Source organism: Microcaecilia unicolor, chromosome 3 (assembly GCF_901765095.1).
Source record: "Microcaecilia unicolor chromosome 3, aMicUni1.1, whole genome shotgun sequence".
Lineage (NCBI taxonomy): Eukaryota > Metazoa > Chordata > Amphibia > Gymnophiona > Siphonopidae > Microcaecilia > Microcaecilia unicolor.
The window spans coordinates 34005633-34031301 of NC_044033.1; the positions used below are offsets into that span (position 1 = coordinate 34005633).

At 43.1% G+C, this 25669-nt stretch overlaps 1 protein-coding gene across 1 annotated transcript in view; it reads left to right on the forward strand.

Moving 5' to 3' along the window:
• Nucleotides 1–25669, forward strand: part of MSH2 (mutS homolog 2) — a 239271-nt gene that overhangs the window by 142285 nt on the left and 71317 nt on the right. The window contains exon 10 of the mRNA XM_030195824.1: nucleotides 23168–23318. Within this exon, the coding sequence (XP_030051684.1) occupies nucleotides 23168–23318 (151 nt within the window). The remainder of the gene's footprint in view (nucleotides 1–23167; nucleotides 23319–25669) is intronic.

Below are 25669 nucleotides of genomic sequence, written 5' to 3' on the forward strand. Positions count from 1 at the left end.
TCACAGTGTGGCAGGGAAAACACTCAAGCCCTGTACTGTTGTAGCCTGTCAGCCACCACTCACTCTCACTCTCACTCATACACCCGCCCTCAGTCACACCCCCAGGCACGCCCCTTCCGGACATAATTCGCTACCTGAACGTTCTATTCAGGCCCCAAGCTCCAGCCACTTCCGCCAAGGGTTCGTTAGTTCATGGTGGTGAAGCCTCTCCCCTCACCATGTCTGTCTGTCACGCCCTCACGTTGAACGTCATGACATTGCGGGCGGAGCTATTTTGACGAACAATGAACGACACGGAAAGGGGGGAGTTCCAATTTCCACAAACGAGGCGAGGAACGACACGAAAGCAACGGCAGCAAGTACTGCCAGATGTCAGTGACTGAGTGAGTGTGTGTCCTGTATAGTTCAGTTGGGGGGGGGGGGGGGGATTCTGCTTTGAAGAAGAGGGAAGGATGCACTGCCAGATGACAGGGTTGTGATTAAAGAGTGCCGGTCACCGCCCCCTCTGCCCGCCGCCAACCCACCCACCGTCGCGTAGTACAAGTCCTGTGTTGTCTGCTGACTCCGGCGTGATCTTCGGCATTGCTAGCCTGTGCAGCGACGCAGCCCCCCAAGCCACCCACCGTCGCGTAGGTTTGCTGGCGGGGACCCAAATCCCGCCAGCAGAAGTCCTCTGTTGTCTGCTGATTCCGGCGTGATCTTCGTCATTCCTAGCCTGTGCAGGCCGGGCTTCTGTGCGTCTGACGTCCTGCACGTGCAGGACGTCAGACGCACAGAAGCCCTGCCTGCAGAGGCCTGCACAGGCTAGCAATGCCGAAGATCACGCCGGAGTCAGAAGACAGGACTTGTGCTGGCGGGGTTTCGGGTCCCCCGCCAGCAAAGTTACGCACGACCGTTCCCAACCGCCACAAAACGCGACCTCACATGCCAGAGGAGGAGCACCTTCACGACCTGCTTGGGGTGGGAAAGGGGGAGCAGTGGGTGCGCACACTGCAAACGTTCCTCTGCAATCCCCTTGCTAGCGCCCGTTTCATTTCAGCCTGAAACGGGCATCTTTTACTAGTATATATATATTAGGGAAATACATCGATTAACATTTTTAATCACACAATCCAAATGTAAGAGATCAAATAAATTTAGCATGTACACATAGCTGTTTAAATTTTTATTGTTCCTAAACATTCAACAAATAACTTTCCAGTTAAAAAAAAGAAGAAACAAACACACAATTCCTTCAGGCATGTGAATCTCCACTTTCCACCAGTTTGAATCTGTGACCTGGTTCTGATGTTCACACACAGATTTCACTCATCGGTCTTTTAAAAACTTCACATTTGAGCAAATTCAATTAAATTCTGTATAAGATATGAAGTGAATCGGTCAACTCCATCTCTAAATCTGTGGCAAATATGGGAAATTTTGCGCTGGCTGGCCGCCTTAATTCACAGTAAGCAGAAGCATGCTTTGTACTGTAAAACTGTGTTCGTGTGTCATGGACAGATGCCAGTAAAACCAATATCAAAGAAATAATTTTATTATCTTGGTTATCACAGCTAGCCAAAGACATTACACCAGCAGTGTTCAGTTATACACTGGTTTAAAGGAACCCCCCCCCCCCTCAAAAAAAATCAAATTGTACTTTGAATGATTAGAAACTACTTAGAGCTGAGCAACAGCATCTACAGCTTCCCCCACCCTCCCGTCTGCATTTTTTTTCTTTCTCCTTTTTCCTTCTGGAACCTCTTCTTACCTCTCCTTGCACTCCGGCAGTCCCCTCTCCTCCTTTTCCCTGCCCCTCACAGCCCTCGGAACTTGCCTTGACTGCTAAAGTGAAAGCATGCTGCTTCTCACCTGGGCCCGCAGCCTCTCTGTAGTGAGGGAAGCAAGACGTTCCGCCTCCTCTGACAGAACTTCCTGTTTCCAGGGCTACAGAGAGGCTGTGGGCTGAGTGAGAAGCAGTGCGCTTTCACTGCAGCGGTCAAGACAAGTTCCGAGGGGCAGGGAGAAGGAAAGAGGGACCATGCAGAGGAGAGAGGGTTGCCAGAGTGTGGGGATGAGGTAAGAGGTGCTGCTGGGAGAAAAAAAGAGAGAGAGAAAGAGAGATGCAGACCGTGGGGGGGGGGGGGGGGGGGGGGTGGGTGGCTGCAGGGAAATGCTGAATCAGATGCCAGACTATGAGAGAGAGAGAAATGCAGGAAATGTGCCGTTCTAAATTTAAATATTACAGAACAGCAATCGAATGGTTAAAAATGGAGTGAATTGCACTAGATCTGTTTTTACAGTGCCTGGTCTGAGTTAAAGTATTGGTAGGTTGGGGGTAAAAGTCGATGATTACAATATGTACGCGGCAAGAGGTTCACCAAGGGAGTGAAGTGACACCAGCCGTTAAACACATATGAGACTTACCCGTCACAACTTACTGCAACATATTGTACTTTTTGAAATCCTCTACTACACACATTGTTTTGAGTTCATATTTCAGTAGAGAAGTGCCCTTAAATTTTGATAGTGGTCTGAGTGATGGCAGAGTACCATTAACATGAAACATGACACATTTAGGCACCAGTCCACATCAGATTAATTGAATCTGGTGTTGTCAATCTGTTTTGTTTCGCTTATTCTTCTCACCCCCTTCTTGTAATTGATATTTTTTCAGTGCTGTTAAGGCTTTGGGAGATGGGATCAGGGGGTCACCACTGCATCGGTGGTTCTTATCTCTACTTCTGGGGCCTGAGCATATTCTTTTGGAATGTACTTGCACCTAGCTGGTCCAAACACATCCGGCAATGGTCAGTACTTTCGCTGAAAATACTATTTTGTTTGCACTTAGTACCTTGCCTTTTCTATTTGGCTTGGTGTTCCAGTGTTGTCGATTTGCTCTGCATTTACTATTGTCCTTTTGAAATCAAAATTCTAACCTGTAACGTACAAAATAGAACCAAATAATTTATGGAATTAGGGCATCATTTGTTTGTTGTAGCTATTGTAATCAGTTTTACAGATTTACTGTTTTATTTATTTATTTGTAGCATTTGTATCCCACATTTTCCCACCAATTTGCAGGCTCAATGTGGCTTACATTTGCCGTAGTGGTGGTTGCCATTACCGGGCAGAGTTACAGATGGTATTGCGTTAAGATGTATACATACATGGTAACATACATTGAACATAACATATATATATAACATATAGAAAAATGTTTATCCCTGTTTGATTTTGAAAGCAAAATTTCTGTTTACCAGACGTAGAAAAATAAATAACTAGATAAGGTCGTCTTTTACTAAGGTGAGCTCACGTTTTTTTTTTTTAGTTCGCACTAAAATTGGGTGCACGATAAACATTAGAGACACCAATGCGTTTCTGTGTGTGTCTCTAACGTTTAGCGCGTGCTCAATTGTAGCGCGTGTTAAAACCGTGAGCACGCCTTAGTAAAAGACCCCCTCAGTTAGCAGATTATGCTCCCTGCCTTAAGAGGAGTGACTGCTCAGCATGTTCACCTGAGGAAGAGAGGGGCACAAGAGAGCGGATTACTTTCTCTGGCTTTTCAGGCATGAGCATACAAATGCATTCAAGTGCTGACTCTGTTGTTGTCATATATAGAAATGCTGACTCTGTTTTGTCGTATATAGAAGTCCCACGAGCATGGTGGCATCTTTCCTCATTGGTCACAAATGCAGTTTGTCTCCTCAGAATTTTTCATTACTAAGTCCCACAGTGTGGGACTGAAAGCAATCGTGTATTTTTGCAAAAATCCTGTTTGAAATAGGACTCTGCTGCCTTCAAAAACCATTAGCTCTGGATGGCATAAATGAATCGAAAGATGGTTGTAATCATATAAATACTGCAATAGTAGCATTACCCGTATCTGCAGGGCATCCAGTTCAGCTACAATGATTTCTCTTAGCTTTAAGCATAAGTAATCTGCTGTGTTGATGCAACACAAAATGTGAACTGCAGGATTCCTTCAGAAATTAATGTAGTGATTTATGTTTATACACTGGCAGATTATTGCCATTAGTTTAAAAACTTGGAAGCAGTATGCTTCCAGTGCTATGGCAGTGGAAGAACAGATCAACACCTCTCACAGCTAAAGTTATGATATGCTTTTAGGACATTCTTAAGATTATATGTGATGATGATTATTATTATTATTAACCTTTGTATAGCGCTACCAGACGCACTCAGCGCTGAACACCTGACATAGACAGTCCCTGCTCAATAGAGCTTACAATCTAAAAATATAATACAGACAGACAAGACAAATTAAGGGCGAGAGAAGTACCGGGTGAGAAGGAACAAGGGGAGGCAATTGAGTGATAGACAGATATATTCAGAGCAGCAGGTAGAACTGAAGCTAATAAATAGTTTTGCAAGTAAACATCTGTTTTTTTTTTTTTAATTTATCAAATGTTTCTTATAGTAAATTGGGAGTACAATACCAGGTCATTTGTAGAAAAAATAGTGACCCCCCCCACCACCACCACAGGCGAGACCCCCCGAATCTTTTTTTTTTTTTTTTTTAATTTTCCTGGTGGTCCAGTGGCCTGGACACCCCCCCCCCCCCCTCCGCCGTGGATGCATACACCACTTCTGGTCCCAAACCTCTCCCTGTACCTTTACAAGGTGGGGGCAGGAGCAACACCTCCCTCCTGTCTCAGACCTGCCCAGAACAAAATAGCAGTGCCCAGGCCCTGTCTGGTGCATTCTGGGATGCACTAGGCAGGGCTAATCTCCCTTATATGGTGTTTTGCTCCGCCTAGTGCGTTCCAGAATGCAGTGGGCAGGGCCTGGGTGTCACCATTTTGTTCTGGGCGGGTCCAAGGCAGGAGGGCAGAGATGTTGCTCCTGCCATCCTGCCTCCACCTTATAAAGGTAAAGGAAGAGGGTATGGGGGTGGAGGTTGGGACCAGGAGGGTGTGTGTGTCCACGGGGGGGTGGGGGGGGTGGGGGGGTTAGTGTCCACTGGACCACCAGGAAAAATTTCCTTTAAAAAGAGGAATTGGAGAGTCATTTGTGCACTGAGGGGGGGAGGGTCAGGAGGCGAGTTGTTGAGGGGAGGAGTTTCGTCAAGCAAGCTGTCAAATGCATTTGATAGCTTGGGAATCACAAACAGCGACTAATGCATGAAGCAGGATCTGTACATCTTATTTGCATGTGATTCCCTTTATGCATTGGTTGCTGTTTGTGACCCTTTAATTTTTACCGCAGCACCTGTATTTAATGCTATGCATCAGCCCCTTAGTGGCTTAGCCAGCCACAGGCTAGAAATTTTCCTTCAAGCTGATCTCTCCTGTTTGGGATTTTTATTTCATTTCTTAGATAAAAGGTACTCCATCACTGTTTTAACACTTAATCGTTCCTACATCTACGCATCTAAATGCAAAATATTGATAAGGCAGGCAAAGAGAGAATTTGTAAAGAAGTTTGCTGTAAAGGCAAAAACTCAAAAACTCTGTAAAGCAAGAAGCCTATGATGGAGCCAACTGGAGCTTTAGATGATGAAGTGCTAGAAGAGGGACTCAGGGTGACAAAGCCATAGCAGAGAACTAAAATTCCTTGGTTTGATCTTTTTTTTTTCTAATCAGAAATTGTACTGTACCACCATTACATCCTAAAAACAGGATAAGAAGGTGGACTAGAACAATAAATTATACGCCAAACAGGACACAAGGAAAAAAAGTACAATATTTCAACAGAAGAGAAAAAAAGTAAAGGTGCTAAAGGATGAAGCACGTGAGGTACCATATCAAAATTGCATTTAATTTTGATAATTCAGAGGAGCCGAAAACAATCGATGAACCTGAAAAGATGTAATAGGACAGTTCAATTAAAGATTAGCAGATCAACTGGACTGGATGGTGTAGATCCCAGAGTAGTATTAGTAATTTGTAACTTACTACAATTTATTTATTTGTTTGTTACTTATATCCCACATTTTCCCACTCATGCAGGCGCAATGTGGCTTACAGAGAATTAAATAAGAGTACAAAGTTAAAAGCTTAGGCAAGCATAAAAGAAGCAAATAGGAGGGGAGAAACTAACAGTGTGAACTAGGCAGGGTAAGGGACAAGGGATGCATCAATCAACATGGTAAGTTGAGGGGTAAGTCTTAGCAAAGAGGAATGTCTTTAACAACTTAAAAAGGGCATGGTCCACTTGAGCTTTAAGGTGACGAGGTAACGTGTTCCAGTGTTTGGGACTCCAATAATGGAAGGACGAGGCGAAGATTTTCTTGTACTTGACACCCTTACAATTCGGAAAATGGAGGTGGAGATAGGACCGAGCAGCAGGGTTGGCATTTCTAGGCGGAAGGTCGATCAAGGGGAGCATGTAATCCGGGGCAGCCCCATAGATGATTTTATGTGTTAGGGAGCAGATCTTAAAAGCAATGCGCTCCTGTACAGGCAGCCAATGAAGTTTAAAGCGCAGGGGTTCGGCGTGTGCAAAACGCCTTTCTCTAAGGATGAGCCTCGCCGCAGTGTTCTGAGCCGTTTGGAACGTTTTCAATAAGGAGGCCTGGCAACCCACATAAATACCACTACAGTAATCCAGATGGGATAGGACAAGCCAGTGGACAAGGGTACGAAACAAGTCTCTGGGAAGGAGGTATCTGATGCGCCGAAGCCTCCACATGGCCTGGAACATTTTTTTGGAGACCAAGAGGCATATTTTCAAAGCACTTTGGGAGGCTAAGTTCCATAGGTTTCTATGGAACTTTGGGAGGCTAAGTGCTTTGAAAATGAGCCTGAATGTGTACATGATCAACCAGCTGGAGATGTGAGTCCAGATGCACTCCTAAAAGCCGCAGGCTGTTGGCAATCGGGAGGGCAGAGCCCAGAACTGGAAGCATTGTGTCAGATACATGAGCGTGCGTGGACGAGAGGATGAGACAATGAGTTTTTTCCCTGTTTAGCCTGAAGCGGAACACCCTGGCCCAATGTTCTAAAGTGGAGAAACAGGCATCTATGAGGTTGGCAACTTCTGATACTGTGGAGTGAAAAGGGATGTAGACTGTAATATCGTCCGCATAGATGAAAGGGTTGAGGTCCAGGTTTGCAAGTGCTGTGGCTAAAGGCATCATCATAATATTAAATAGGGTAGGTGAAAGGGGAGAACCCTGAGGGACCCCACAGGAAGCATTCCACGGTTCAGAAGTGTAGGAGTTCACCATGACCTGGTAGGACCTTGAAGTCAAGAAACCCTTGAACCAATGCAAAACTGGCCCTCCTATACCAAAAGAGTCCAGTAGGTGGAGCAGGAGTTCATGATCCACCATGTCGAAAGCGCTAGACATGTCAAATTGCAGCAGAAGAATCTTCCGTCCAACAGATAGTTCTCGTCGAAAGTTAGATAAGAGGGTGACCAGGACAGTCTCCGTGCTGTAATGAACTCGAAAACCTGATTGCGAATGGTGGAGGATATCAAAATTAGTCAAAAATTCGTTGAGCTGAACATTGACCAGACTCTCCATCAGCTTGATAACTAGAGGTATCGAAGCCACTGGGCAATAGTTAGAGATGACATCTGGCTTGATCTTTAAATTCTTTGGGATTGGAGTGAGAAGGATGTTTCCATGACCTGGCAGGAAAAATCCTGCGCTTAACATATAGTTGAGGTAACAAGTCAGATCTTCGATGTAACATTTTGGTGCGACTTTTAGGGTAATTGTGTACATTACCCAAAGATGGGAGGATAGCCGACATAACAGCAAATCTTAAAAAGGTTTCCAGAGTGATCAGAAAACTATAGACAGGTGAGCCAGACATAAATGCTGAGCAAAATGGTAGAAACTATTGTAAAGAACAGAATTTCTGAACATATAGAGGTAGTCATGATTTAATGTGACAGAGCCAACATGGATTTAGCCATGAGAAATCTCGCCTCGCCAATTTGCTTTATATTTTTGAAGGTGTGAATAAATGTGGATAAACATAGTGTATCTGGATTTTTATAAGGCGTTTGACAAACTCTCTCCTGAGACTCTTGAGGAAATTGTGGGATAGAAAGCAAGGTCATATTTTAAATTAGGACTTGGTTAAAAGATAACAAAGAGAAATTAGGGCTAAATGATCGATTTTCTCAATTGAGAAAGGTGAATAGCGGAGTGCCCTAGGGATCTGTAGTGGTGCTGGTGCTTTTTAAATTTATTTTTAAATGATCTGGAAATGGGAATGAGTGATCAAATTTGTGGATTACACAAATGTATTCAAATCACAAATGGCATGTGAGAAATTGCTGGAGGACTTTGGGAAACTGGGTAGCCAGATGGCAGATAAAATTTATTCTCTGAGGACAAGCAGGCTGCTTGTTTCTTACATGTGAGTCGACGTCCACGGTGGCCCCAGGAACGGCAATTTTTCCAAAGCAAAAATCCAGAAAGTTTTGGCAGAGCCTTCTGGCGCGCGGAGTGTGCGCACCACGCAAGCGCGGCCGTTTTCCCACCCGTTGTGTGAGTGTCCCTGCTAGTTCCCTTTTTTCCACGGTGAAAAGAGGCAGTGTTTTTGTCATCTCTCCTCAGCCTAGGAACGAGCCTTTGCTGTTTTGGAGATTTTCTCTGTTTTTGTCTTCGTTTTTCTCTGTTTTCTTTTGTCTTTATACTGTTTCTTTAAAAAAAAAAAAAAAAAAAAGGAAGTCCTTTACCTTTTTAGCTTTTTGCCCTTGTGAAGTTTCCTTTCGCTTCCGCTGCGGCCCTCTTTTCTCTTTTTTGTGCTCTACTTTCAGGCACAATTGCGAATTTTGATCTCGCCGCCGCTATTTTTCTGTCCATGTCATCGAGGACTCCCAGTGGCTTCAAGAAGTATACTCTGTGCAACCGGTCGATCTCGGGTACTGACCCCCACGCGTGGTGTCTTCAGTGCCTTGGGCCCGACCATCGCCTAGCCTGCTGTCCTCGGAGAATACCTGCTACAGGTATGTATCTTTCGCTATATGAGCAAGGGTAAAGTGATGCACTTAGGGAAAAACAACCCAAACTATAGTTAGATGATGCTAGGGTCCACATTAGGAGTCACCACCCGGGAAAGGATTCTGACATCATTGTAGGCGATGTTTTGAAATCGCAAGCTATGCTTCAGCAGTCAAAAAAAATGTTATTATTTATTGGGATTGATTAGTCTCCTTTATGAACAGATTCACCCAAGGTGGTGTATAGCAGATCCAGTTTAACATAAAATTTACAAGTTTAACAATAGTAAAATGACCAAATATAAACATAAATTCAGTAAGTGAGGTAAACTTGGAAATATGATGTCAGTACAATATAAACAGCACTATAATAGACAGCATGGAAGAATATTCCAATAACTTAGATATAATACGATGTCAGCATAATATCAGTGAAGCACCTAATAAGCAACGCAATAGAATATGATGTTAATGCTTTTCGTTGTAGTTGAGGGGCCACGTGCAGATGTATAGATGGGGACATGATGGGGAGTACAGTCAAATTGGGGTTTAATAGATGGGTGGCTAAGCTCAATGCAAAATCTTTGTACAGTCAAAAAAAAAAAAGATATGATTTGGAGTAAGCAGCATGGAATCTAGCTACTTTCTGAAATTCTGCCAGGTACTTAAGACCTGGATTGTCCACTGTTGAAAAGAAGATACTGGGCTTGATGGACCTTTGGTCTGAACCAATATAGCATTTGTTCTTATGTTCTTAAGCAAATGAGGTTAATACTGTGGCATCAGAACCTACTACTACTACTTATCGTTTCTATAGCGCTACTAGACGTACGCAGCGCTGCACACTTGAACGTGAAGAGTGTATGCATCACAAAGCTACCAGGCATTTTCAGATACAGCTAATCCGTGATTTCTCTTTGGAACATTTATAGAAATAACATGCAATTATAATGAAAAGCACAAGGGGGTATCTAAAGTAGACAGAAATATAGACATATAAAGAATGAGACCAACAAGGAAAAAGAACCGAGAAACAGGTAAGTTAGTAATTTGAGGAACCCGGGTATTTTTGCAGTGAGAAGTACTAATGAGAAAACCTCTAGATTCTAATTGGTCCTGAGTGATTTTCATTCAAAGCTGGTTGATGGCCTTCCACCAAAATGAAATGTCTCATGACTGACTGGGGGTGTCACACTCTGTTGAAAGAGGTAAAAATTTCAATCAGTAAAAAATGACTTGGTAATACCTAGACAATTTATGTTATGTGTATTTTATACATTTTACTAGCAGTTGAGCCCGTAAAAACGGGCTGGTATTGGGGTTTTCCTTCCTTCCTTCCCCCTCCCTCCCCGCGAGGTCGACACCCCTACCGTTCCCCCCCCCCCCCCCCCCGGAGTCGCCGCCATCCCTCCACCCGGCCCGGGCCCTCTCTCTCTCCGCTACTAAACTTACACATCCATTCATCGGAACGCAGCACGCACATCAGCTGAGCTGCCGTCGGCCCTTCCTTCTCTGCCTGTGTCCCGCCCTCCTGTGACGTAACGTCAGCGAGGGCGGGACACAGGCAGGGAAGGAAGGCTGATGGCAGCTCAGCTGACGTGCATGCTGCGTTCCGGCGAATGGATGTGTAAGTTTAGTAGCGGAGAGAGGGCCCGGGCCGGGTGTGTGTGTGTGTGGGGGGGGGGTAACAGTAGCGGTGACCTCGGGTGGGCGGGTGCGGTATCAACCTCGGCAGCGCAGTTTCCCTCTCTGTCCCGCCCTCGTCATCACGTATTGACGCGGGGGCGGGACAGAGAGGGAAGTCTCTACTGCGCATTTGCGAGTGAGTCGGTCACTCGCCGTTTATATGTTTGATGTTTGTTATGTATGCTATGAATGTTTTGTTCAGCTATTATGTTTGTGTATGACTTATTTGGAACCCATCTAGATTCAAAGATAATGTAGGATGTAATATTTTTTAAAATAAATAAATGCACTCTCTTGATCCTGAGAAATAACTTGAGTGCCTTTTTGAAAGAAGTGAACATTTCTCATGTGCTTTTGGGTTGGAGCCTCATCCAGTAAAGAGCTCAGAGCTATTAAAACGGGCATCTTCTGAACTGGAAGATCAAATGAAATATGGAGAGGGAGAGTTTAAATATGTGGAAAATGATTTGTAGAGAAGTGGACAGCCACAGTGCAGCAGAATACAAGAATAAAGGGTGGTTTGGAGCGGGCTGCAAAACACAGAGACAAATCACAGTAAGTGAGGTATGAAAGCAGAAGTGGAAACCTTGCAGCAGAAGGCAACGAATTTCATTGCATAAACAATGATTGCTGCCTTTCACTGCCCCAGCAGCAGTTTCTAAGAAAATTCAGGAGTGCAGCAGAGAACAAGAGGACATGAAATGAGATTGAAGGGGGGCAGACTCAAAAAAGATGTCAGGAAGTATTTTTTCACAGAGAAGAGTGGTGGATGCTTGGGATGCCCTCCCGCGGAAGGTGGTGGAGAGGAAAACGGTAACGGAATTCAAACATGCGTGGGATATACATAAAGGAATCCTGTGCAGAAGGAATGGATCCTCAGAAGCTTAGCCGAAATTGGGTGGCGGAGCAGGTGGGGGGGAAGAGGGGTTGGTGGTTGGGAGGCGAGGATAGTGGTGCGCAGACTTATACGGTCTGTGCCAGAGCCGGTGATGGGAGGCGGGACTGGTGGTTGGGAGGCGGGGAATAGTGCTGGGCAGACTTTTGCGGTCTGTGCCCTGAAAAAGACAGGTACAAATCAAGGTAAGGTATACACATATGAGTTTATCTTGTTGGGCAGACTGGATGGACCGTGCAGGTCTTTTTCTGCCGTCATCTACTATGTTACTATGTTAGATGGGAGAGATGTTACTAGAAGAGAGCATATTTTTGCTGTATGAGAGTCTGAGGCTTGCATGTCTATTACTGCAACTTTTGGCTGGATGTCTTAAGACTTAGATTAAAGAAGATGTGCATCCTGGATTTGCTTTTCTTTCTTGCATGCAGAAATGTGTTTTCTCTATGTGACTGCAAATGCGTTAGATTCCCTTTTTTTTTTTTTTTTTACACTTGTTTATGATTAAGGGAGTGTGTGTATCTGGTCTCGGGATAGCGGGGACTGTTAGATATTTAAGTATCCCGGTGGTAGAAAACAGATCTTTATGATCATTCAAGGTGATGAAATATACTTTCTGTGTAATTGACTACAATGGAATAGAAGGAAGGAAAGCAGAAGAATCGCACCGTAAAGTAGAAAATGCTATAAAAAATTAATTAACAGGAAACCAGAGACCAGAAAATGAGAAAGAGAGGAGATGTTAAGTAAAAGATGAAGACAGAAAAAGAACATTTTAGTATTGAATGAAAAAGGTAGTAAATGTGGAAAGTAAGTACAGATCAAAGCAACAAGGCTGGTCTGGTGGCTCATTGTCGCATCTTTGGCTGCGTCTCCAAGTTGAGGGATGCTTTGAAAGCAGTACTCCAGCCCTCCCAAGAGTTAATAACTGGTGGCTGGATTCCGGACCAGGCGTTGCAGGTTTCTAGAGGGAATCCTGATGCGTGGCTCCTGACCCCAAGAACTGTCACTGTAGAGGCCAAAGTGTGGGAGGAGGGATATGTAAAATAAAGGACAAAAAAAATCTCTAGTTATAGGCCCATGGTGCCAGATCCCAGCCCAGAAAACCTCTGGTTAAAACAACAACAACAACAAAAAAAAAAAGCATGCAAAGCTAATCAATTAAAAGAATTGAAAAGGCCAGGAAATCCTGTAAAGATATAATAATGCAATTTATATTTATTTTAGTAAGATTTATTTTTTTGCATATTTGAGAAAAGTCACCCAAGGTGGCAATGGCAAATCAGAGCAATGACAAACAATGGCAGTGCTTACAAAAGCAGATGCAGAAATGGGAGAAGGAGAAAAGATGTGGGGGCAATAAAACTGCAAACTCTGCAGGTAGAGTTATCCCCTAGCTTTGTACCAGGACTGTACCTGAATATATAACTTGTCTTGTGTCTGGGTTTGGGAAAGGTAAGTTAACTAAATCTAAAATCCAAACCAAAATGACACATGTAGCTGAGCTTTCATTGCCACAGGAAATACTACCTGGGACTTTGCACCTGCTTTTTATACAAATAATGATTTTCAGGCAAAACAATCTTGAAAATCCCAAACTGCGTGGCAGCAGCTCCCATGAGCTAACTCAGGCTCCAAGAAAGCCTTCACAGAATGATGTGGAAGTACAGTGTGCATAGCCAAATAGAGTATCAAAAACGACCTGTTTCTTCCCCGTTGTTGTAAATAGCCCCCAGATAACCTGAGAACCTATACCAAAATAGGACTCACAAAATCAGATTGATGAGGCATGGCTTAATTAATTTATTGTTCAAAAATCAAAAATACATCCTTGCAAGAATGGGTGTCTCTGTGTCTCTAAATGCAAGCAAACACACACACAAGATTCTACAGATTTTATAGTTATATTTAAGTGTCTGCCCCTAAGTTTTCTCATTGGACACTGATCATATATGGCTGTCTTTGTTAGTTCGTCTGCTAGTGTTCTGCTGAACATGCTAGCATCTGGAATTTCTCACTCTCCCCCCTAACTCCCTCCCCTTGGCTTTCTTTGTTAGAGTTCACAACTTATAGATGACTGCTCTTGAAGCTTTTTTTTTACAACCCCCCCTTCCTCTCTTCTTCCTGTCTCTCATTCTCACACAGATCCTTTGTCCAATGATTCAGACAGCTAGTCTGTAATGTAATGCTTTCTTTTAGAGACAGCTTAGCTAGGGCTTATATTCTACATTTGCAACTATGTTATATGAAAACGCAATATATTTAAACATTTCTTACACCATCAACAAGCAGGATGGAGTTAGATAAACAAGTAGGTGATGTGATCCAGTGGTGCCAGGATGGAACGGCATTCTCAAGATCTCAGAACTAGTCTAAAGCTGTCAGCATATGTGGTCCATCCCATACACAGCAGTCCCCTCAGCTTCTCAGTTTTGTGTTTTTCTGCTCAGCTGAATGGCCGCAAAACAAAGCTCTCCTGTGATGGTGTTTTTGGCATAATTTCTGTCACGTTTACTTAAAATTATTTTCTTGTTCAAGGTAGAAGACTGTTGACTACACACGATTTTTGTCTGTGCCTGAAATGTGGCAGAAAAATCCAGAACTTTGACGTGCATACTGAATGCCTCTTGTGCCTCGGTCTTGAACATAACCAAAAAAGGATTGTAAGCATTCTGTTCAAATGCACGAAGAGACACTCTAAATTGTCCCGGAGAGCATATAAATACCGAAAAGAAGTTGCTGTCAGAAAAATCTCACAGGCTGTGTGCAGACCAGTTAAGATTCTAGTCACAGTAATCCCAAGCGCACAGTCGCTCAAAGGGCAGAGGTCCTTCAGGTATCCGGGCTCACAATGCAACCAGTTCTTCAGCGCCCTATACTTCAATATCTAGTCAAAGAGAAATTCAGAATCACCATCTTATGCATGTTTTATGCAATGGGATCAATTTACTAAGAACAGGATCAGTGATAAGCAGTGTGCATTAATGTGTTTGCACATGCTAAACTTGGTGGCACCTTTTACTAAATCTAGCTGTTCGTTAAGAAGGTTTTGAAGTGTCATAAACAGCCACAGAACATTTCAAAGAAGCAGTGATGGTTTCAAAAGAACAGGGTGCTTTGTTACAGTGGCTGTTCTTTCTATCTTCCTGTAATTAAATGCTGCAGATCTTTCATTTCTTGGTTATTTCATTGATATCTGCCACTGCGATGCATTTTTTGATCACTGAACAAGTTAGGCTTGTCACTTTCCTGTCATCTTTGATTCATGTTTACTGTATGTTAAGTTGCTTTTCAAAACATATCCCTATCTAGCAAACATTCAATTATAGCTATAAAAGATGTTTATTTTCTGACTGAATAAATGTTAATAAATTTTCCCTTGGTAGTAACAGAGAAAGTTAGAATTTAAGGGTGCGATCTGTAACATAGTAAATGAGGGTAGATATACCAGCATGGCACATCTGATCTGGTCAGTAAGGAAGATAGTATTGTAACTGCTGCTCCTTGTAGATTAGTCCTTCATTTATCTAGGCTTTTAACTGCTGCTTCATGGAAGTTATTTCCCGTCACCCTTTTCTGAAGCATGAAAGCCATTTGTTTTGCTTAGAGCAGAAATGCTCTATCAAACATATAAATGGCGAGTGACCGATTCACTCGCAAATGCGCAGTAGAGACCCTCTCTGTCCCGCCCCCGTGTCAATATGTGATGACGGGGGCAGCACAGAGAGGGAACCTGTGCAGGGGGAGGGCGAGAGGGAACCGCTATCGCTCCCCCCACCCGGAGTCACCGCTGCCACCCACCCTCCACCCGGGCCGGGCCCTCGCTTCCCTATTGAACAGCGCCGGAACGCAGCACACAGCTCAGCTGAGCTCCCGTCGGCCTTCCTTCCCTGCCTGTGTCCCGCCCTCACCAACGTTACGTCACACGAGGGCGGGACACAAGCAGAGAAGAAGAAAGGCCGACGGGAGCTCAGCTGAGCTGTGTGCTGCGTTCCGGCGCTGTTCAATAGCGCAACGAGGGCCAGGCCCGGGTGGAAGGGTGGCGGCGACTCCGAGGGGGGGGGGCCCGTAGCGGTGACCTCGGAGGGGCAGTGGCGAGCTCGGCGGGGGGGGGGTCTTGCAACAGCGAGGGGAAGGGGCCTTTGAACCCCCCCCCCCTTCCTATTCTAGCCTGTTTTTACGGGCTCAATGGCTATTACTTCATAAATGAAGAGGATGGAGCCAGAGTCTCTGTGCTTATTCAATGCCTTTTTGAATTCTGTCAGTATCACCTCCACTGGTGGAGGACATTCCAAGCATCCTCTACCCTGTTCTGTGAATAAAACAATTATTGTTACTTTTAAAATTTTCTCCTTTTAGCTTTATTTCACGTCTTCTAGTTGCACATTTTCTCTACCTTTGAAAAGGGGTTCTTTGTTCATTTAATACCTTTTCAAGTACTTTAAAGCCTGTACCCTACCTCTACAGCCATGTGGCCGGATGAGATAAATGCTGGAATACTGAGAGAGCTCAGAGAGGTTCTGATGAGTCCTGTTAAAGATTTGCTTAATAGATCCTTGTAGACGGAAGAGGTTCCATGAGATTGGAGAAGAGCGCGTATATTGTCCCTCTTAACAAAAGTAGCAACAAGAGAGCTTGGCGTAAGAATTCTTCTGAGAAGAAACTATATCAATCCAAACAGTGTGAATATCATGATGCTACTAGAACTAAGAGGTTTTTTTGATAGAAAAAATACAAGCACTTCCTGTTAGATCCAGAGAATTATTTTCTATTCTCGCCAAAATGGTTTCATCTCTTATCGTTGAATATCAACTATCTACTTGTTAAGAATTTGCAAAAAGGTTTCAAGAGAAGGTGTCACCTTTCGATGTTCGTGTTTCTGCTGATATTAATTGTGAATTTGATGGTGCAGGAAAATATGGTTCATCTACTACAGCGTCAACAGGTGATGTTTCAGATGTAATTGTTGTCTTTAAATAATTCTTCATATGTTTTGAACGTTAATTCTATGGCAGTAATGAAGGCAATTTGGGATGATATCGCTGAGTTTATTGCTCTCATTGCTAATAAATCATTTACTGAAGGGTTGTTGTTGAGTCCTTGAAGCAAGCCATAGTGTGGCTGTTGATGAGCAGCAATAAATTGAGATCGATCTTTGCCAGATGTTAGGCCTATTTCTTTTCTATCCAAGGTGATAGAGAAGTTGGCTTTGATTCAATTGCAAAACTTTATTGATGACATAAATACCCAGTGTACCCAAAGGTAACTCACCTTGAGCAACTACTGAAAAGGTGTGAGAAAAACCGAAATAAATAATTAGAGTTTAAAAGAGAGCTGAAGATACTGTTTATGCAAGCCTACAGCTGGGGTAATGAATGATGATTTAACATTTGCTCTGGGACTTTTGTTTTTAAAAGTTATTTTGTGATGTCATTTAGTAATGTCTAGTTTGTTTTTATATTATGTATGTAATCATATCCGCTGAGAACTATGGATCAAGCAGAATAAAAGTTTTTAAATAAAAAGTAATTGAGACATTTCTTATACATGTTTTAGATACCATTCATTGTGGTTTCAACAGAGGCACTGGTTGCAGCTAGTTTTATTTATTTATTTTAATTACATTTGTACCCCGCGCTTTCCCACTCATGGCAGGCTCAATGTGGCTTACATGGGGCAATGGAGGGTTAAGTGACTTGCCCAGAGTCCCACTAGCAACATTCCACGTAGAAGTTGGCCCTTGCAGATCACCAATGTGGCCGCGCAGGCTTCTGCATGGAATGTTGCTAGTGGAATAGCAACATTCCATGTAGAATGTCCAATAGTAGCAACATTCCATGTAGAATGTCCAATAGTATCTATTTTATTTTTGTTACATTTGTACCCTGCGCTTTCCCACTCATGGCAGGCTCAATGCGGCAGGCAATGGAGGGTTAAGTGACTTGCCCAGAGTCACAAGGAGCTGCCTGTGCCTGAAGTGGGAATCGAACTCAGTTCCCCAGGACCAAAGTCCACCACCCTAACCACTAGGCCACTCCTCCACTGTTGCTACTGTTTGAGATTCTACATGGAATGTTGCTATTCCAACATTCCATGTAGAAGTCGGCCCTTGCAGATCACCGATGTGGCCGCGCAGGCTTCTGCTTCTGTGAGTCTGACGTGCAGGACGTCAGACTCACAGAAACAGAAGCCTGCGCAGCCTTCTACATGGAATGTTGCTAGTGGAATAGCAACATTCCATGTAGAATCTCCAATAGTAGCAACATTCCATGTAGAATCTCCAATAGTATCTATTTTATTTTTGTTACATTTGTACCCCGTGCTTTCCCACTCATGGCAGGCTCAATGCGGCTTACATGGGGCAATGGAGGGTTGAGTGACTTGCCCAGAGTCACAAGGAGCTGCCTGTGCCTGAAGTGGGAATCGAACTCAGTTCCTCAGTTCTCCAGGACCAAAGTCCACCACCCTAACCACTAGGCCACTCCTCCACTCCACTCCACTTTTGATACCGTTAACCATCATTTATTATTGAAGTGTTTAGAAACCTTACATTTACTTTGAAACAAACATGTATTGGTCTTGAAGAATCAAGTTGGTTGAAAAATAATTTCATCACACTCTGCACTTAAAAAAAAAATATTTATATGGTTCCAATTTGTAGATTTTTGGGTTGTTTGGGGTGAGAGAATTATACACGGGTTCCTCCCCCCCCCCCGTTGACGATTTTAGCTCTAATAGAATTTTCTTATTCTGTGTTTGTGCTTAGTGTGAAATAGGTTATCTGCTAAATACATTTAGCTTTGCTGGTATTGAGATACCTATTTTGAGGGAAATACATTATGTAGGCATCACTCTTGATTCTTCGTTATCCATGTGATCACATCTTGGAGGAGTGATTTAGAGAGTATTTTTTTAAAGCAGAAAACTCTTCATTATATATGAGAATTTTTGAGACCTATTCATTTTCATATTGTTATACAGGCTCTTCTTTTCCCTTTTCGACTATTGTAATGCTTTGTTGCTAGGACTTTCTCAGCATGTACTGGTGGCTCAGAATTCCACTGCTCGTTTGATTTGTAAACATCTCATTTTGTGAACACATTTTGCCTGTTTAGCAACTGTTTGTTTTTTTTTGTTGTTGTTACATTTGTACCCCGCGCTTTCCCACTCATGGCAGGCTTAATGCGGCTTACATATTGTATACAGGTACTTATTTGTACCTGGGGCAATGGAGGGTTAAGTGACTTGCCCAGAGTCACAAGGAGCTGCCTGTGCCTGAAGTGGGAATCGAACTCAGTTCCTCAGTTCTTCAGGACCAAAGTCCACCACCCTAACCACTAGGCCACCCCTCCACTTGAGACCCCCACTTGGGTAGATTACCTACCCAGCTGTTTTTTTCCTTCTCTGGGAGATGTCAAGGGAAAAAAAAAACCTCACAGACAGTGAAGGTTATAGTCTGTTTATAGCAAAGGCCTTTGGGAGAGAGTTTTAGGTTCCACATAATCACAGTGAATCTCTACTAGAATTGTCTCACTCCACTCAGGCTTTTTATTAGAAAAGCATTAAGTCATAGATTTAACAGGTCAGTAGTTTTATTTCATAACACACAAGCTATGGATAATCATTGGTTAAGGTTATATTCTGCTACCATCAGCGGGTCAGTGGGGATTCAGGGTAAAGTTCAACAACAGTGAGCAATTCCAGTAAAGAATCTGGCTATGTTAGAATAAGAAACTCTTTGCAACTAGCTCACATTATTTATTAGAACACATCTGCATGCTCAGGGGTCTGGGGATATGTAGGTTAAGGGTGTATTTTGTGATATCCCCCTCTTCACTCAGGGTGACCTGGTTCTCAATATGCAGATCATATGCAAATTAGCGTGCTACCCCTTCTCGCTCAGGGTGACCTGGTTCCCACTAAGCAAATTAAACAGGTCTCACCAACTGCATATTTCTCAGGCCACTCTTTATTCCAGCCCCTGTGCACACTTCTTCTAGCTTAATACTTTATGCTTTCATAGGTCTTCACACTGAGCCTCCCCACACAGATACATGGGCTCAGTACTAGCTTCAATACTTTGGGGACTCCCAACCCCAGGCTTTGCAGCCTGCTTCTCTGAGTACTTTGGACACACAGTCCTCCCTTTGAACACACAGTTCTTTACCAGTACTTGGGACCCACAGTCCTGGACACACAGTCCTTCCTTTGAACACACAGTTCTATAAGTACTGAGGACACACAGTCCAACACTAATGCTTTAGGGCCTTCTTACCCCAGGATTTTCAGCCTGCTTGTCTCCTTTGGACACCCAGTCCACCACAAGTCCATAAGGTTAACCAGTATCTTCCGGGGGATCTCTCTTCTTCTGCTGCTCACTTCTCTTCCCTTCACCCTTTGCACCACCCAGGTGGGTATAAAGGGGTTAATTAGCCAAACAGGACCCAGCCCATAACCGGCTACACCTGTTGCCACCCCCAGGACTCTCCCCGGTCCTAGCAACCTCCACCTATCCCGGCCCCTACTGGCTCCCTCTAGTGCCTCACCCGGACATTTTCCCTGGACATTTTTAGGGGAACAGCGCCATCTAGTGGCCTGCCCAGGATAGGACAGCCTCTTACTCCTCACAATATATCATTTTAGTTCCTTGTTCTTTCACAGGACATGCTAGACATGCTCACAACTTCAAACTTCTGGACAGGAGAATTAAGCACAAAGCAGGCTTAAACTGTTCAGCAAGAAAGCATTTGTTCAATTTTCCATCCTATTCTCCATTCTAACATTTAATTCTTAATACTCCTTTTTGGACCAGTGGGCACCATTCTCATAGATGTTTTCGGTTTCATCAAAACAGTTACACTGGCTCCCTGTTGTGTGGAGAATTAATTTTAAAGTTTTGCATGACAGTATGCCACTGTGCATTGCAACTTCCTTGAAAATTTATAGATTAGCGCATGCTTTGCGTTCCACAAACAGGGGCCTCCTTGATTAATTAGGTTAGATGAATATCAGCTTCTCTCTTTAACTGGTATAAGTCTGTGGAACACATTGGCAGGTTATTTGTGAGTTTTACATAACTTGTTCATATTCAGGAAGCAATTGGAGGCATATATCTTTCACAAAGCCTATGCATAAGTTGGACAATGGCGTCTGCATATATGATGTTTGACAGTAATATTTTCATTTTAAGATGGTATTTGTTTAATTTATGCATGTCTTGAATCGATTATATATGTGTATATATATATATATATATATATATATATATATATATATATATATAATTATGATCACCACCCAGATTTGTAGATGGGCGGAATTTAAGAATTTATAAATAAGTAATAACGAATAAATAACTGAGAAGAGGTGGGAAACTATAAGCTAGGAAGCCTTATCTTGGTGGTTGGAAAAATAATGGAGGCACTGCTGAAAGAAAGGATAGTGAACTTTTCTAGAGTCCAGTGGGTTACAGGATCTGAAGCTACTACTACTACTACTTAACATTTCTAAAGCGCTACCAGGGTTACGCAGGCACTGTACAGTTTAACACAGAGGACAGTCCCTGCTCGAAGGAGCTTACAATCTAAAGGACAAAAAAGTGCAGTCAATCAAATTGGGGCAGTCTAGATTTCCTGAATAGATGAATAATGGTTAGGTGCCGAAAGCGACATTGAAGAGGTGGGCTTTGAGCAAGGATTTGAAGATGGGCAGGGAGGGGGCTTGGCGTATGGGCTCAGGGAGTTTATTTCAAGCACAGGGCGAGGCGTGGCAGAAAGGGCGGAGCCTGGAGTTGGCAGTGGTGGAGAAGGGTACTGAGAGGAGGGATTTGTCCTGTGAGCGGAGGTTACGGGTAGGAGCGTAAGGGGAGATGAGGGTAGAGAGGTAATGAGGGGCTGCAGATTGAGTTCATTTGTAGGTTAATAAGAGAAGCTTGAATTGTATGCGGTACCTGATCGGAAGCCAGTGAAGTGACTTGAGGAGAGGGGTGATATGAGCATATCGGTCTAGGTGGAAGATAAGACGGGCAGCAGAGTTCTGAATGGATTGAAGGGGGGATAGATGGTTAAGTGGGAGGCCAGTGAGGAGTAGGTTGCAGTAGTCAAGGCGAGAGGTAATGAGAGAGTGGATGAGAGTACGGGTGGTGTGCTCAGAGAGGAAAGGGCGAATTTTGCTGATGTTATAGAGAAAGAAGTGACAGGTCTTGGCTGTCTGCTGGATATGCGCAGAGAAGGAGAGGGAGGAGTCAAAGATGACTCTGAGGTTGCGGGCAGATGAGACAGGGAGGATGAGGGTGTTATCGACTGAAATAGAGAGTGGAGGGAGAGGAGAAGTGGGTTTGGGTGGAAAGACAATGAGTTCGATCTTGGCCATGTTCAGTTTCAGGTGGCGGTTGGACATCCAGGCAGCAATGTCGGATAAGCAGGCTGATACTTTGGCCTGGGTTTCCACAGTGATGTCAGGTGTGGAGAGATAAAGAAAGGTTTCACTAAAGAAAGGTTATACCAAACAAATCTGATTTCTTTGGGTGACAGAGAACTAGATCGAACATATGTGCCAGGTATAATTTGCTTGGATTTCAGCAATGTCTTTGGAACGGTGATAGTTTTGGTAATAGCATCATGAAAGCACAGTGCGTGTGTTATCTTTTGGAATACATTAAGAATATAAGGATTGGACGCAGTCAGAACTGCTGTACTTTACGGAAAGCATTCCCAGCGCTTAAAATCTACTCCTTGGGATTCTAAACTTAATTTTTAAAGCTTCCTTTTGTTTTAATATTATAATGTCTGGCAATATCTCTTCAGTATCATAGTGTGAGTTCAGGATTAAGTCTCCTATTCCTTATACGTTGTTGTGACCCCTGTGTTTTTAAATGGAGATGATGTGAATTCCTTATTTCACTGTGTTCAGTAGCATTTTACTAGCCTATTTTATAATTAGAACATACTACAGAAAACGCATCTAAGGGGGGTTATTTTCTAACAGCTCAAGTTGGTGAAAAATACATGCAGGATTTTCAAAGTAAGTGCAGATACTTTTATTTCAGAATTATCCCGTGGATAGTATTCTCACACATTTACACTAAGTTGACTGGACACGTTTACTGAAAATCCATGTGTGTGTGTTTGTAGTTCAAAACCCCACTCCAACCCTGCCTCCAAGAACACAAATCGGCACTACGTGCTTACTTTTTTTTATCCACATATAGGGCAGATAGTTCATTGATCCACACTAATTATCAGATCAAGGAAACCGATACTTAAAATACTACTACTACTATTTAGCATTTCTATAGAAATAGACAAAACGAACTTTCAGCACTTGACTACTTCACGTATACTGTCAATCACTGAACTTTAACGCAATACCACTTGATTTCTTACCCCAGTAAAAGATCTTTAACACTTGACTGCTTAATTTACTTTGACTTGTACGAACTTTACTACAATGCCACTATGTATTTCCAGATCCGGAATTGACGATCGCCATTACGGTACCATGTAAGCCACATTAAGCCTGCAAATAAGTGGGAAAATGTGGGATACGAATGCAACAAATAAATAAAAGTTTATTTTCTCAGGTAAAGCAGTATCCATAGAAATGGCTTTGAAAATTGAACTTCTTCTCTTCCCTAGTGTATTGTGGTAGTGTAATATGTATTTTCCTTTTCTTTCAACAAAATAGGTCTGGAGGCTGCAAAGACTATAAAACTGGAGTCCAACTCTCAGTTGGGGCACTACTTCCGTGTTACTTGCAAAGAGGAGAAAGCACTGCGAAACAACAGGAAATTCAGTACTCTAGATATTCAGAAGAATGGAGTGAGATTCACCAACAGGTAGTGATGCATCTACTTCTCTTTAAATAATATGGCTCTGTTGATATTCAAGCATTGTCTTTTTTTTATGCTTGAGATCCCTTTTCAGCTCTTATTGCCATCACTGTGGTACAGTACATGGTAACAAACACATCACCTTATTGCTTGCTAATGATATTCAGTGACGGGAAGAACTGGAGGGAAAAATGTCTTCAACCCCCACCATTTTATATCTTGATGTGTGCTGCCCAGGGCATGTTATGGAGTTTGTATGTGAATAAACAAGATGTGTAAGTTCATTTATCCCTTTCAAGCATCAGAGTAGAATAATTGGACTTTTGAGTTTTGGTTCAGTTAGTAAAAATTAATGTGACCCCTTTTTTTTAGGGTAGGCTGGCTTTGTAGGATGCGGTATTGACCTAAATGTACACAAAAGCAAATATTTCTGCTGGCCTAGTTCTACTTTACTTTATTTCATTTATTTATTTATTTATGGCATTTATACCCTGCTCTTTCCCGCTCGGTAGCAGGCTCAGTGCGGCTTACAGGATATGGTACAGAGTATCATAGAGATAACACAAAGTAAGGTACAAAGTGTAACAGAGATGATCCAGTTGTAAGGAGTAGGACAATTGGGAGAGATGTGGGGGAGAGGATTGGAGTATGGTTAGTGTGGTTAAGTTCGAGAATTAAGTTGGGTTATTTGGGTAAGCTTGTCTGAAGAGGTAAGTTTTCAGCAGCTTTCGGAAGGGTAGGTGTTCATTGGTTGTTTGGATGTGCCATGCACTTTTATCTCCAGGGTAGGTGATCATCTGGCATCCAGTGATCATCAGATGGTGTGGTTTAATATTAAGATAGGTGTGGAGAGGGTTCATTCAAAAGTGAAGATTCTAGACTTCAACAAAAACTAACTTTGTTCAGATAGGGGATTACCTCAAGGAATTGTTGTCTGGATGGTTTGCCTCTTTTCGGATGATACTAATAAAATCTGCAATAGGGTAGACATCCCTGATGGCGTAGATAATATGAGGATGGACTTGCAAAGCTAGAGGAATGTGGTCTGGAATTTGGCAGCTTAGATTTAATTCTAAAAAATGCAGGGTCATGCGTTTGGGCTGCAAAAACCTGAGGAACAAGCCATGGATTGAAAAACTTTCGTGCATGAAAGAAGAGCGGGATTTGGGTGTGATTCTGTGTGGTTGTGATGTTAAGGTGTCCAAACAAGTAGAAAAGGCTGCAGTGAAAAGGGAGAGGAATGGCCATTAGAAAAAAGAAGGTGAGACCTCATTTAGAATATTGTGTACAGTTCTGGACACCGCACCTTTAAAAAGATAAACAGGATGGAGTCGGTCCAAACAGCGACTACTAAAATGGTCAGTGGTGTTTGTCATAAAGCGTATGAGGACAGACGTAAAAGATCTCAATATTTATACTTTGGAAGAAAGGCAGGAGAGGGGGGATATGATAGACATCTAAATTACCTACACGGCACGAGAGGCAAGACTGTCAATTGAAAGGAAGCGCTGGAATGAGGGGGCACAGGATGAAGGTGAAAGGAGATAAACTCGGAAGTAACCTGAGGAAATACTTTTTCACAGAAAGGGTAGTGAATTCCTGAAACGACCTCCCGGTAGATGTAGTGGAGACGAAAACAGTATCTGAATTCAAGAGAACTTGGGACAAGTACATTGGGAGGTGGGGGTGGGGCATTTTTACTAAGGCGCATAGGTGCCTACGTGTGTACGATGCACATCAAATTAGAACTACCACCTGGCTATCGTGTGCCCTGGGCAGTAATTCTAATTTTTATGCGTGCCAAAAATTGTTTACTTTCTGGCGTGCAATGCTAACCAGGCAATAATCAGCAGTGTATATGCTCTGACGATTACCACCCGGTTAACACGTGAGACCTTACCGCTAAGTCAGTGGGTGGCAGTAAAGTCTCATACCCAAAATGGATGTGCACCAATTTTTATTTTGTTGCACGTCCATTTTCGGCCCCAAAAAGGGGGCCTTTTTTTTTTTTACAGGCGTGCTAAAAAATGAACCTGCATCCAAAACATGCGCCTACACTAGCACAGGCCATTTTTCGATGCGCCTTAGTAAAAGGATCCCAGGATTTCTAAGAGAGTGATAGGATGAGTAGATGGCATGGATGGGCAGACTGGATAGGCCACACGGTCTTTATCTGCCTACATTTTTCGATGTTTCCATTTTTAAGGCTGAATGTGTGCATTCTCAACACTTGTACCAAAAATACTTGGAGAGTCTTGTGGATTGCTCTTTTACTGAAGACTTGTGTGGTTTCCTATGTGCTGGAAGGACCTCATTGCTTGGACTGAGCTTTGTAAGAGCTTTTCCCTTCCAACTTT